Source organism: Bufo bufo, chromosome 6 (genome assembly GCF_905171765.1).
Source record: "Bufo bufo chromosome 6, aBufBuf1.1, whole genome shotgun sequence".
NCBI classification, from domain to species: Eukaryota; Metazoa; Chordata; class Amphibia; order Anura; family Bufonidae; genus Bufo; species Bufo bufo.
This window is the reverse complement of record NC_053394.1, coordinates 401,621,391-401,635,832: the sequence shown is the minus strand read 5'-3', so window position 1 is coordinate 401,635,832 and position 14,442 is coordinate 401,621,391. Positions and strand designations below refer to the sequence as shown.

The window sequence follows — 14,442 nt, the reverse complement described above, 5'->3', positions numbered from 1 at the left end:
TTCTATAGACTACTGTGTTTGATCCTGACCTCGACTTTGTTTCTGACCATTCTGCTGCCTTGTCCTTCAGATTATCTGACTGGTACCTGTTGTACTTCTTTTGGCTCCGACCCTTGACTTTGTTCATATGTGTTTCAAGCAACAGGGATTTCCTAGTTACTTTGTTGGCGCAGTTGGCCTGCATTTAAATCAGGGTTTGTGGCCTGGTTAGTTAGGATGAAGTTGTTGATTGCTGAGACTTTATATGTCTGAGCATTATTCAATTCTGTTGCTGGGATAGTTTATGCTATTTGCATTTCTTTCCAGATTGTACTTGATCTAGTCTCATGAATTATCAGTTTATTCTGGGATCTGTAGTCCAATGGTCTTTCTTTGTTGTACATTTAAGTTTGTTGGTGAGTGTATTTATCTTGGCTGTCTTGCTTTACCATTAATCTTCTATTAACCTGCATACCAGGGGTAGGCAACCTCCGACACTCCAGCTGTGGTGAAGCTACAACTCCCAGCATGCATATTTACTCTGCTCTTCTCCAAACTCCCATAGAAATAAATGGACCATGCTGAGAATTGTAGTTTCACAGCAGCTGGAGTGCCGCCGAAGGTTGCTGAGCCCTGCTGTATACTATACAATTTTCCATCCACTTTATTACTAGACTCCCATCTCCTCCATCTGCAAGTTTCGTAACTCAGTCCTTTGTCCTTGTTGTCTTCCATTTATGATATGTGCTTCATTTATGCTTCTTCTGACTATCAAGTTGTGCAGTTCAGCCATACTGTAAGTCCTGGGGGTATATGAGTACCAAGAGACACTCTTAGCATTTGGGAAAAGGTGTCCAGTTCTGTGGTCTTCTGAACAACTACCTACACCAGTTACAATATGCTCTGTTTTTGTCCTTCAGCCTGTGGCTTCATAACCTTATGGTGGCGACTCTTGACTCTGTTCCTGACTATACCACTATTGTATTGGGGCTACAGCAACCTAACTGTGACAGTTTCGGGGTATGTGACTTGGAGATACTCCTGAGGCAAAATCCATACCCCCTTGCTGGGGTTATGGGTGAAGATCAGGGAATTCCTTAGATTCTGCACCCCAATGTAACCATTGGTGATAGGATTATAGCTTTGCAAGTCCAATTTCTGTTCTGACTTTAATAAAGTAATGATGCCTGGAACAGAGATACAGTGTTCTGTCTTTTTATGAAGAGAACTAAATGCATCTCCGATCCTTGGATTATGTAAAGTTAATGAATTTAATTTATTTTTGCTAATTATATTTTCATATTTCTGATAATTGAGATGTACTGTGAAATTGGGATTTGTTTTGCCACCAATTTCTTAGTTAAAGGCTGCTGTATGTACACATTCAGGGACAATTTTATTTTTATGATTGCATTTTACTCATTTGGGGCTAAAAATAATTTTTTCAATTGGTCTTTATTAGAAAATATTGAGCTGTTCTGTAACAAAGGGGTAACTGTTTTTCTAGCTGTGTGCATTGTACTTTCACTTTGTGCTGGTCATCTATTAATCCTTATCTCTAAATTACTAAGAGGTCATAAACACTTATTAAAGCCACATTATTATCAGTAAGATAAGGATTGAGCTTTGCCAAGTGTTTATAAAGTCAGAGAGCAGAGATAAGGAGCCTGTCAGCTCCCTGTCTAACGGAGCAGAGAGAAAATTCAGATCTTGCTAGTAGAGCATCTCAGAACTCCATATTTTTAATAAAAACCAATCGGAAAAAAAATTATTTTTTAGCTTATAATGAGTACAATGCGATAATAAAAAAATTCCCCCAAATTAAGAATAAAATTTTATTGCACATCTTCTAGAAGTGCCAAAATAAATCAAAAACAATATTAAGGTAAAATTATTCAAATTTTTTTTTTATTTTCTTGGCAGATGACTGTACCAGGAGCTCTGAGGGAGAGCTCATATCTTCCGATTTTAAAGCAGAAGATGACGCTTTTACACAAGATACATATGAAGAGCATGTCATTATCCCATATATACCCTTAGACCTTCACAGCAAAAATGTATCATCTGATCCTTTAAAACAGGTTTTGTCTTCTGATTCATCACAGATGGTAACACTAAATAAAAGTTACAGTTCTGGTGAACATCCAACAGCTCATACAGGGGAGAAAGCTTTTTCATGTTCAGAATGTGGAAACTGTTTTAATCATGAATCAGATCTTCTTAAACATGAAAGAAGTCACACAGGGGAGAAGCCGTATTCGTGTTCAGAATGTGGGAAAAGTTTTGCTTTCAAAAAAACTCTTGTTACACATCAAAAAATTCACACCGGGGAGAAGCCATTTTCTTGTTCACAATGTGGAAAACGTTTTATCCAGAAATCAGATCTTGTTAAACATGAGAGAATTCACACAGGGGTGAAGCCTTTTCCTTGTTTAATATGTGGCAAATGTTTTGGTTTAAAAAAAGATCTTATTACCCATGAAAGAACTCACACAGGGGAGAAGCCATTTTCATGTTCAGAATGTGTTAAGTGTTTTAATCATAGATCAGATCTTGTTAAACATGTGAAAATTCACACAGGAGTGAAACCATTTCCATGTTCACAGTGTGAAAAACGTTTTAATTATAAATCAGATCTTGTTAAACATCAAAAAATTCACACAGGGGAGAAGCCGTTTTCATGTTCAGAATGTGGGAAATGTTTTGCGTTCAAAAAAACTCTTGTTACTCATCAAAGAACTCATACAGGGGAGAAGCCGTATTCGTGTTCAGAATGTGGGAAATGTTTTAACCATAAATCAAATCTTTTTACACATCAGAGAATTCACACAGATATTAAGCCATTTTCATGTTTAGAATGTGGGAAATGTTACAGAGTTAAATCAAATCTTGTAATGCATCAGAGAATTCACACAGGGGAAAAGCTATATTCATGCCCAGAATGTAAGAAATGTTTTACTCGGAAATCAAATCTTGATGACCACCAGAAAACTCACACAGGTGTGAAGCCTTATTCATGTTCAATATGCAGTAAGTCTTTTTCAGATAAATCGCATCTTGTTCGACATGAGAGGAGTCACAGTGGCTCAAGACCATTTCCGTGTTCAGAATGTGGAAAATATTTTAACCAGAAATCTGATCTTGTTAGGCATCAAATAACTCACACAGGGGAGAAACCATATCCATGCCCAGAATGTGGGAAATGTTTTACGCAGAAAGCAACCCTTGTCAACCATCAAAGAACTCACACAGGGGAGAAGCCATTTTCATGTACAGAATGTGGGAAATTTTTTAACAAGAAATCAGCTCTTGTTACACATCAGAGATTACACACCGGGGAGAAACCATTTTCATGCCTAGCATGTGGAAAATGTTTTACTTGGAAATCAAATCTTATTGACCATCAAAAAACTCACACAGGGGAGAAGCCATATTCCTGTTCAGAATGTGGGAAATGTTTCTCAGATAAATCACATCTCGTTAGACATCTAAAAACTCATACAGGGGAGAAGCCATTTTCATGTCCAGAATGTGGCAAATGTTGTTCTCAGAGATCAGATCTGGTTAAACATCAAAGGAGTCACATAGGTAGAAACAATTTTGATGTCCCAGATGCGGAAAGTGTTTTAACCGAAAGTCAGCTCTAATTGAACATCAATGATCTGAAAGAAAAAAACATTTTCTTTTTTTATTAATGTGGGATGTGGAAATGTTTTAGCCCACAAAGGGGCTTTTCATCAACAAGCAGTATAAAAAATATACTTCTTAGGCCTCATGCACACGGCCGTTGTTTGGGGACCAAATCCGAGCCGCCGTTTTTGCGGCTTGGATGCGGACCCAATCACTTCAATGGGGCCGCAAAAGATGCGGACAGCACTCCGTGTGCTGTCCGCATCCGTTGCTCCGTTCCATGGCCCCGCAAAAAAAATAGAACATGTCCTATTCTTGTCCGTTTTGCGGACAAGAATAGGCATTTGTACAATGGGCTGCCTGTTCCGTTTCGCAAATTCCGGAAGGCACACGGATGGCTTCTGTTTTTTGCAGATCCGCGGTTTGCGGACCGCAAAAAATGGAACGGTCGTGTGCATGAGGCCTTAGAGTCAAAATAAAATTGCATGTTGTAGAAGAGAAGGAGAAAGCATTTTACAGCATGAAATAATAATGAAATGTATGTCATTTCCAATAAATGTCTGTTATCCAAAAAAACTAATAGAATTCGCATAACACTAACCATGTGCAGAGAATATGTCACATGACTATATATAACTGCGTTGCAAAACTTGTTGTCAATCATTAATAAACCCTTACTTTTAAAATGTATATCCTTGTGTTTGGGCCTCTCATTTTATACTAGGTGTTACAAATATGTGTACGGGCAATGGTTGTGGAACCACTGTAAAGGGATGTGGACTTGCTGCGAGTTAGCGACCAGACCGCTACCTCATGGGATGGTCCCGGTGTACTTGGCAGCTGAACTACTGAGGTCAGAGACACTGATGAAAACACCAGAGAAACAGGTATGGCACAAAACACAGAGCAGTGACAGGCGAACAGATCAGGAACCCCTGCAGATTGACAGAGGAACTTGTTCATACACAGTAGGTGCTGCAGGAACCCATTCACACTCTGTAAGAGCTGCAGGAACCTGTTCACACTCAATAAAAGAGCAAGGTATACTGGTGAGCAGACGCAGAATGCAGTCAGACATACAGATTTGGGGAATTTGGACACATGGACATCTTAAACTCAGACATAGCGGATCCGGAACAGCAGAAGTTAAGACATCTCAGCAGAAGGAAACACAATACGCTTACACTGTCACTACAGGACACAGTGGTAAAGGAATACAGACTGAAGCCGGCACACACAGACAGACATGATTGCACAAACAGGGCAGGTCACGGCACTCAAGAGAAATCCACCAAACTGACACAGAACTCAGGACTAAATAGCAGACTTTGTGGAATTTGTGAGGGGACTTTCTATTTTCAAAAATTATCTTTCATTGGGGGTAATTGTGTTAACATATTATGCCAGGCCTGGCAATCTCCAATCTAACTCATCGCTATAATTTTCCATGCACAAAAAATACATGTACCGTACATTGATGTTGTATCTGCTTCTCATCAAGAAAATCCAACAGGTATATGCCATTGCTAGCTGGTACTGGTGATTGGACATTTTAGAAAGGAGGTCCCTTAGTTTAATTAAAAAAATACAGTGGGGAAAATAAGTATTTGATACATTGGCGATTTTGCAAGTTTTCCCACCTACAAAGAATGGGGAGGTCTGTAATTTATATCGTAGGTATACTTCAATTGTGAGAGACAGAATCAAAAAGAAAATCCAGAAAATTTGATTGTATTTTTTTTTATAATTACCGGTAATTTGCATTTTATTGCATGGAATAAGTATTGGATACAACAGAAAGACAGAACTTAATATTTGGTACAGAAACCTTTGTTTGCAACTGCAGAGGTCAGACGTTTCCTGTAGTTCTTGACCAAGTTTGCAAACACTGCAGCAGGGATTTTGGCCCACTCCTCCATGCAGATATTCTCCAGATCTTTCAGGTTTCGGGTCATTGTCATGCTGGAAGACCCAGCCACGACCCATCTTCAATTCTCTTACTGAGGGAAGGAGGTTGTTGGCCAAAATCTCGCGATACATGGCCCCATCCATCCTCCTCCCTTCAATACAGTGCAGTCGTCCTGTGCCCTTTGCAGAAAAGCACCCCCCAAAGTATGATATTTCCACCCCCAAGCTTCACTCATGATATTTCCACCCCAAAGCTTCACGGTTGGGATGGTGTTCTTGGGATTGTACTCATCCTTCTTCTTGCAAACACGGCGAGTGGAGTTGATACCAAAAAGTTCTATTTTGGTCTCATCTGACCTCCCATGCCTCCTCTGGATCATCCAGATGGTCATTGGCGAACTTTAAACGGGCCTTGACATGTGCTGGAGTGAGCAGGGGACCTTGCATGCCCTGCAGTATTTTAATCCATGATGGAGTATTGTTTTACTAATGGTAATCTATGAGACTGTGGTCCCAGCTCTCTTCAGGTCAATGACCAGGTCCTCCTGTGTAGTTCTGGGCTGATTCTGGACCTTTCTTAGAATCATCCTTACCCCACGTGGCGAGATCTTTCATGGAGCTGGTGTCCTTAGACAGCTCTTTGGTCTTGGCCATGGTGGAGAGGTTGGAGTGTGATTGATTGAGGACAGGAGTCTTTTATACAGGTAACGAGTTCAAACAGGAGCAATTAATACAGGTAATGAGTGCAGAGTAGGAGGCCTTCCTAAAGAAAAACTAACAGATCTGTGAGAGCAAGAATTCTTGCTGGTTGGTAGGTGATCAAATACTTATTTCATGCAATACAATTCAAATTAATTATTAAAAAATCATACAATGTGATTTTCTGGATTTTTTTTTAGATTCTGACTCTCACAGTTGAAGTGTATCTACAATAGAAATGACAGACCTCTCCATTCTTTGTAGGTGAGAAAACGTGTAAAATCGCCAGTCTGTCAAATACTTATTTTCCCCACTATATGTCATTTACAGCACTAGGTATGATACCACTATGTGAAACAATAGTTTTGATTTAATCCTAAGAGCACTATCCTGGCAGTTCCTTGGCATTCACCCTTTAACCCCTGTACAAGCATCTCTGGGGCAGATGACCAAGGGTTCAGGCAAAATCATAGGGACAGATCCAGGTCAGGGCTGGCATAGTACGTGCTGTACAGTAAACAGTCCAAAGACAGGGCAGGCAGCAAAGGGTCAATACGGAGGTTAGGACAGCGGAGGATAATCCAGTAAAAGGGCAGAAAGTCAGTACAGGGACAGAAAGCAGAATGTAGCACACCTTCGCAGGGAATGAGCAAGCAAGACAACCTATTGCTCAGGCACCCTCACACAGGGGAAAGTGCTTTCCAGGAACTGCAGTGAAGATTAAAGTGCACACCCTGGCCCTTTAAGGCAGAGGAGCAGAGGCCTTGATGGCAAGCAGGCCGCAAACTAAAGAGGGACAGAGAGAGGGGAGTCGGGGCCACCAGGAGAAGTGAGCAGTGGCTGCAGGACACCACCTTAACAGTTTGAATACCATGACAGGAAATTAGATGCATAAACTCAGTATTCATTGCCTAACATCGATGATCGTATGATATAATAGCTCTAACCCATTCAAAACCATCTTTCATATGTGAGACAATGTACAGTATTGCTGAATACGAGAGCCTTATTCTATTCTCCCTGTGTAAGAAACAGTGAATGTTTAGTTCTTAGGAAAACATGTTCCTACTTGCAATATGGTCATGGGATCCAGGATCTGCGGGTGCCATCTTGCCTTCCCATTGCTGCCATAAACACTGTGTAAATGTACAGAAAACAAAAAGAGAAAAAGAAGAGGCGGCACAGTTGCTACACTCTGAACAGTCTCCACTGCAAACCAACTAATGATCCACTGCACGTCTCTGCCTTTAATACAATATAGCGGTGCTCAAGCCCAACAGCAAATAATGTAGTCCAATATGTAGAAAATAATAAGGGCGGCACTCACCAATGTAATAAAAAAGGTAATCCTTTATTTCATCAGGGATAACATTCAGCAGAGCTCATAGGGGCAAGATGTCAGTTTCACAATCACACTAGCGGCAACGGCCGTTTCGCGCAACTTTGCGCTTCCTCAGGCCACTGATGAAAGCGCGTGAGTGCGCGCTACCTTTTAAACAGCTGGGGTATGGTTGCCCAGGGAACCCCTGGCAAAACAAACCACCTGGTGTGCATTAAAAGCAAGCATAAACAGTTGATAAAAATACAACAATAAGGTATAGCATCTACAGAAATACACTTAAATCATCCTTGTCATTAGGCCCTAATCGTCCTGCCGCTTCCGCACGCAGGATCCACCTGGCTACTCTCTGTAACAATAGATGGTGTCTATCTCCACCTGATGACAGACTAGGGACCAGCTCAATACCTGCAATCCTCAGGGTTTTACAGCTGCCCCCGTGTGCTTCTCTCATGTGTTTAATGAGCCTGGGGCAGCCCTTGCCTGACTGTACTGAATTAATATGCTCCCTGATCCTCTCAAAGAGTCACCTTATTGTCTTTCCTTTGTAAAAGCGGCCACATCCACAGGTAAGTAGATAAACTACAAACGTACTTCTACAGGTGATGAAATCAGTAACCCTGTGGGATATACCTCCAAAATCAAGCATTTTACCTTGAGAATTGAAGCCACAGAAGGAGCAGCTCCCTCACTTAAAATTTCCTTTAGGTCTGCTACTATGTAGTGTAAATGTACTCTGGGGGCAATTTTTTATCCCCAGGAGGAGAGAGAGACATGAAATTGGAGAAAATTAGCCTATAGAGGGAAGGTGATTGACAGTTATAATTTTGTCTACTATATGTCAAACAATAATCTTTCTGTCTTCAAAACTGAGGTGTCACGCCCTGCCCTGTGGGTGTTCTGAGGAGATCTGTCAGAGTTGCTGCACGTGACTAGATCTGACAGTTTGTTTTGTTGTGGGTTTGAACTGAATCCCACCTCCTCCCAGGTGTTGTTCTTTAGGTAATTGGTGAGGCTATTTATTCCTCCCTATAGCCTTTGTGGGTTATAGTTCTGCCTTGTGTGAACTCTGGAAGTTTGGTGGATCGTCTGCTCCAACACATCTCTAGATAAGTCCTTTTCCCTTTTTCCTTCTATGTCTGTTTTTACTAGGCCTTTAGGGTGACGCTAGCTTCTTTGGTTGTTGAAGGAGCTGGGTGTCTCTTTCCCTCTTCCCTACAGCTGAGGGTTTGGTTCAGTGTGTTATAGTCTTAGGTACGTGGGCATGTGCATATCTACCATCGAGATATGCACATGGGCATAGCAGCTTAGGGTAAGTGTTTTAGGGTTTGCTAGGAGCTGACCCCTTTGTTCCCTAGCATTTGGCGCCCAGTCAGTTGTTTTGTTTGCCTTGTCGTGTTCTGTTTCCTTCCCTTATCTTACCTACCGTGACATGAGGATTTCATTCCGTCACAACAATGAAATAGTAAAATCAGCCAATTACCCTTTGAAAACTACCATGACTGGCTTTAATTATATGGGTGAGGCCACAATGCAGCAAAAACAGCCATATGGCCTCATTCTAAGCCCCTTTGATAATGAACAAGACTAGTCTTAAAGGGGTCATCCGACTATTTGTAACTGATGATCTAGCCTCTAGATAGATCATTAGCAATTGATTATGGGGGTCTGACAACTGGAATCTTCGCCGATCAGCTAACCTGGCGCTCCTGTGAGCACTGCCGCCTTCTCGCTGCTTACTCTAGTCCAGTGACATCATGACCATCAAGTGAATGGAACTAAGCTACGCCTAGGCCACGTGACCGATGGTTGTAATATCTTATTTGAGAAAAAGCAGGACTAGCCTTAAAGGTGTTTTTCTATTAAAACTTCATAGCATTAGAACTACTTTTGCTTGCCAGTGAAACTTACATAATGATGGCCATTCAGCAATTCCAAGCACCGTTCTGCTGGTTTTCATGGTGGCCATGTAGCCAATGGGTGCTAGGGCTCTTATTCATGTCTGAAAGGGACCGTTATGCTCCTTCCCTATACGTTGCAGGAATCTTTTTAATATAAAACAAATTCCCTTTAGGGGTCCTAACACAATTACTGTTTTTGCTTTTTTTTTAAAACAGAGAACAAAAAGACCATGTACGTTTAAAACTGTCAGGGACTGGCAGAGGACTAATATCAACAAATTCATGTACATGTAAGTTGGGACAGAGTTTGTGCTTTATTACTCTGTGTTACCAATAAACACTGTTTTACAGTAAACTGTATATATATTTTACATTTAATAGCTTTTGTACTGTTTATTTAACAGTGTATTGTTTGAACAATCAAACGTCCATTTATTTATATACATAGTGTCTACTGGGGATGGTGGAGAAAATATACAGTCCTGATCAAAAGTTTAAGACCACTTGAAAAATGGCAAAAAATCATATTTAGCATGGCTGGATCTTAACAAGGTTTCAAGTAGAGCTTCAACATGCAACAAGAAGAAATGGGAGTGAGACAAAACATTTTTTGAGTATTCAATTTAATGAAAACAATGAATAAACTGAAACAGGCTGTTTTTCAGCTGATCAAAAGTTTAGGACCACACCTCCAAAAAAAAAATAAACCCACCCAAAACAGAAATCTAACTTCCAAACATGAACTCAGTAATGAGTAGCTCCGCCGTTATTGTTGATCACTTCAAAAATTTGTTTCGGCATGCTTGATGCAAGCGTTTCCATGAGGTGAGTGGGAACATTTCTCCAAGTGGTGAAGACGGCCGCATGAAGGCCATCTACTGTCTGGAACTGTTGTCCATTTTTGTAAACTTCCCTTGCCATCCATCCCTAAAGGTTCTCAATTGGATTTAGATCAGGGGAACACGCAGGATGGGCCAAAAGAGTGATGTTATTCTCCTGGAAGAAGTCCCTTGTCCTGCGGGCATTGTGTACTGTAGCGTTGTCCTGTTGAAAAACCCAGTCGTTACCACACAGACGAGGGTCGTCAGTCATGAGGAATGCTCTCTGCAACATCTGGACATAGCCAGCGGCCGTTTGATGCCCCTGCACTTCCTGAAGCTCCATTGTTCCACTGAAGAAAAAAGCACCCCAGACCATTATGGCGCCCCCTCCACTGTGGCGCGTAGAAAACATCTCAGGTGGGATCTGCTTGTCACGCCAGTAACGTTGGAAACCATCAGGACCATCAAGGTTAAATGTTTTCTCATCAGAGAATAAAACTTTCTTCCACCTTTGAATGTCCCATGTTTGGTGCTCTCTCAAAGTTCAAACGAGCAGTTCTGTGGCGTTCAAGGAGACGAGGTCTTTGAAGACGTTTTTTGTTTTTGAAGCCCTTCAGTCTTAGATGCCGTCTGATGGTTATGGGGCTGCAGTCAGCACTGGTAAGGGCCTTAATTTGGGTCGAGGATCGTCCAGTGTCTTGACGGACAGCCAATTGGATCCTCCGGCTCAGTGCTGGTGAAATTTTTTGGGGTCTTTCACTTGACTTTTTTGTTCCATAACCCTCAGGATCATTTAAGAAATTCCAAATGACTGTCTTACTGCGTCCCACCTCAGCAGCGATGGCGTGCTGTGAGAGACCCTGCTTATGCAGTTCAACAACCCGACCACGTTCAAAAAGGGAGAGTTTTTTTGCCTTTGCCATCACAACGTGTGACTACCCGACAGAAAATGACAATGAATCCACATCTTTGCACAGATTTGGCCTTTTAAAGGCATGTGGTCCTAAACTTTTGATCAGCTGAAAAACAGCCTGTTTCAGTTTATTTGTTGTTTTCATTAAATTGAATGCTCAAAAAATGTTTTGTCTTACTCTCATTTCTTCTTGTTGCATGTTGAAGCTCTACTTGGAACCTTGTTAACAATGTAAAATATGATTTTTTGCAATTTTTCAAGTGGTCTTAAACTTTTGATCAGGACTGTAATAAGCCCCTTATCCCGAGGGTCCCAGCTAGGGCCCAGTTTGAAGTTAATATATATATTGTGACACAGGGAGGGGTTGTGTCTGGCAAGGCAGGTATTTTCCTCCCAGCATGTGCGGCTGGGCTGGTTTCCAGCCAGGTGAGTTCAAATACCAGACCGCAGTTTAAGTGCTCGTCCGGGTTTTCGCAGCACCTGGTTGTCCTTAAATAGGCAGCTGGGCTCAGCAGATATCTCTGTTTTTGGGATCTGAGGCGTTGTGCCATGCTGGAGGGCTGAGAGCCGCACGCTGTGGAAACAGGCCCCCTAAATCCTGCTGTGGACTACTGGAGGCAGAACTGCCAGCAAGGTGACTATATATTATATGAACTTTCCATTGTGTGTGAATTAACACCAAGACTGCAAAGTTACGTGCTGTTTTGTGCAATTGCCCAAGTGTAAATAAACACTGACGTTTTCAGTTAAAAACTTGTATTTTGCCTATGTACTGCGCCCGCTTACCCTATCTACCACAGCAAAACCCCACAATCGGTGGAGGATGTGGGCAAGAGCAGTGAGGCTGACGTGAACGCCGATAGTTTTGGTTTCTGTATTTTTCAGGCACGGTTGTACTTCGTACAATAAACCAGCTGTATTACAACCCCCCACAACAAAATGAAGGCTGTTGTGAAGGCCCTCATGGAGGCTAATCTGCAGCAGCGAGAGACAAACCTGCAGCAACGCGAGGCTAATAAGCAGCAGCAGGAGACTTACCAGTTGCTGCTACAACATGCGATGGCTTTGCAGATAGCAGGAGCAACCCGAGCGTCCATGATGCCCGGAAAGCAGTCCGTGCCGCGATTCCTAAGATGACCCCCGCAGATGACATCGAAACCAACCTGGCGATGTACAAGAAAGTGGCCAACAGGGAAAAGCTACCCCGTGACCAGTGGGCTGAGGTCGTCGCACCATCCCCGGCATCCGATTCCCAGCGGGTGTATTTCGACTTGCCGGACGATCAAGCGGCCAACTACCAAAAAGTAAAGGGTGAGATTTTGGCAAGACTGGGGGTGAATGTGTTGGTCTGGGCCCAGCGGGTACATCAGTGGGGGTTTAAGCTGGCTGAGCCTGCGAGGACCCAGTATTATGACTTGCTGAGTCACACGGCTATGGTGGATAGACTATTGGCTGATATGTTCTGGAGGGCTCTGCCACCCCCTCTCCAGCACTGGATCGGCCAGGTGTCTCCTGGCAATGCCCTAGAAATGGTGGACCTGTTGGAGCACTACGAGGCTCCTAAGACTGTTACAGGGGCTTCTTTTGGGAGGGGGACAGTCAAACCCCGTAAGTCTCCATCCCAGACCCGGTGACTTGTACCAACCAGATCCACCCGGGGTGTACTCTCTACGGTACTGGCTCCAATAGTCTGCTGGCGGTGTCAGGAGCTGGGCCATGTAAGAGCTGACTGTACCCATCAGTTGGAACCCATGGATACTAACTATGGCTACCATCAGTCACTATATGCCAGGAAGCTGTGTGCAGCAGGTACCCCAAAAACTCTAAACCACCTGTGCCAGGTGGAGGTAGGAGACACTCCAGCGGAGGCTCTGCTGGACTCAGGGAGTCTGGTGTCCCTAGTAAGGGCTACCCTGGTACGGTCAGCGGAGTATACTGTCTGGAAAGTCGGGGCCATGTGCATCCATGGAGACTTAAAAGACTATCCCACCGCCCTGGTGTCTCTAACCACAGGGGCTGGCAGATGGACTCACGAAGTGGAAGTTGTCCCAAATTTAAACTATGAACTTATAATAGGGAGAGACTTCCCGGCACTGTGGCCAGCTATGAGAGTGACTGATACCCATAAGACAGGGCTAACCCTAGCAGAGTGGCCCGGTCCAGGGGGGAGACCAGAACCTTGGGAACCTGAGACCGAAGGGCCAGCGGTAGGTGTGACCGCCACTTTGGTGGAAGAGGGGGAGACAACCACGCTAAGTGTGATGGTGGGAGACGTGGAGGACTTGCCGCCGGGTCCTGAATTGGCAGATCTCAATATCTCCGGGGATCATTTTGGTACCGCCCAACGTCGGGACCCAACCCTATCCTGTGCCTGGGAAAATGTGTTAATAGTAGATGGTGAACCACAACAACCTGGGGCAAAGTCAGCATTTCCCCATTTTGTGGTTTATCTATTAAACAGTTGGTGGTCCCCAAGGCTTATCGCAAGTTTGTGTTAGATCTAGCCAATCAACACGTTCTCGGGGTTCACCTGGGGATGCAGAAAACTCAGGATCGTATTTTACAGCGTTTTTACTGGCCCAACATATTCAAAGAAGTGGAAGAGTTTAGTAAGTCTTGCCCGACCTGCCAGATAACTAGCCCCCAGCCACATTTCTGTAGTCCCCTAGTACCTCTCCCGATTATCGAAGTACCGTTTGACCGAATAGTTGTGGACCTCATAGGCCCAGTACCGAAGTCCGCCAGAGGTCATAAACACATCTTTGTCATTCTAGACTATGCCACTTGGTACCCGGAGGCGGTGCCACTGCAACATACCTCGGCCAAACTCATAGCTAAGGAGTTAATGGAGATGTTTTCCCGAGTAGGACTACCTAAAGAGGTTCTGACTGACCAAGGGACCCCTTTTATGTCCAAGGTGATGTCAGATTAAACCAAACATTAAAAAATATGTTGAAAAAGGTAGTGTCTAAAGATGGGAAGGACTGGGACCTCCTTCAGACCTATCTCATGTTCGCAGTGCGAGAGGTACCCAAAGCCTCTTCTGGGTTCTCGCCCTTCAAACTGCTATATGGCAGACACCCCCACGGTCTCTTGGACGTGGCCAAAGAGGCGTGGGAACAATAACCCACTACACATAAAAGTGTCATTAAGTACGTTACCCATATGCAAGATCGGATAGACAGTGTTGCCTCTTGTTAGGGAGCACATGGAGGAAGCTCAGCGAGCCCAGATTCAGGTCTATAATCGGCA

The 14,442-nt window shown here is 43.3% G+C and overlaps 2 protein-coding genes across 5 annotated transcripts in view; one reads left to right on the top strand and one right to left on the bottom strand.

Annotated features, from left to right (window-relative positions):
- LOC121004460 (oocyte zinc finger protein XlCOF7.1-like) overlaps positions 1-3,719 on the top strand; it is a 138,616-nt gene extending 134,897 nt beyond the window's left edge. For all 4 annotated transcript variants that reach the window (XM_040436690.1, XM_040436692.1, XM_040436691.1 and 1 more), the window contains one exon: positions 1,903-3,719. In XM_040436690.1, coding sequence (XP_040292624.1) covers positions 1,903-3,626 — 1,724 coding nt within the window. In that variant the 3' untranslated portion in view covers positions 3,627-3,719. The remainder of the gene's footprint in view (positions 1-1,902) is intronic.
- Positions 1-14,442, bottom strand: part of LOC121004474 (zinc finger protein OZF-like) — a 543,049-nt gene that overhangs the window by 316,553 nt on the left and 212,054 nt on the right. The window lies entirely within an intron of this gene.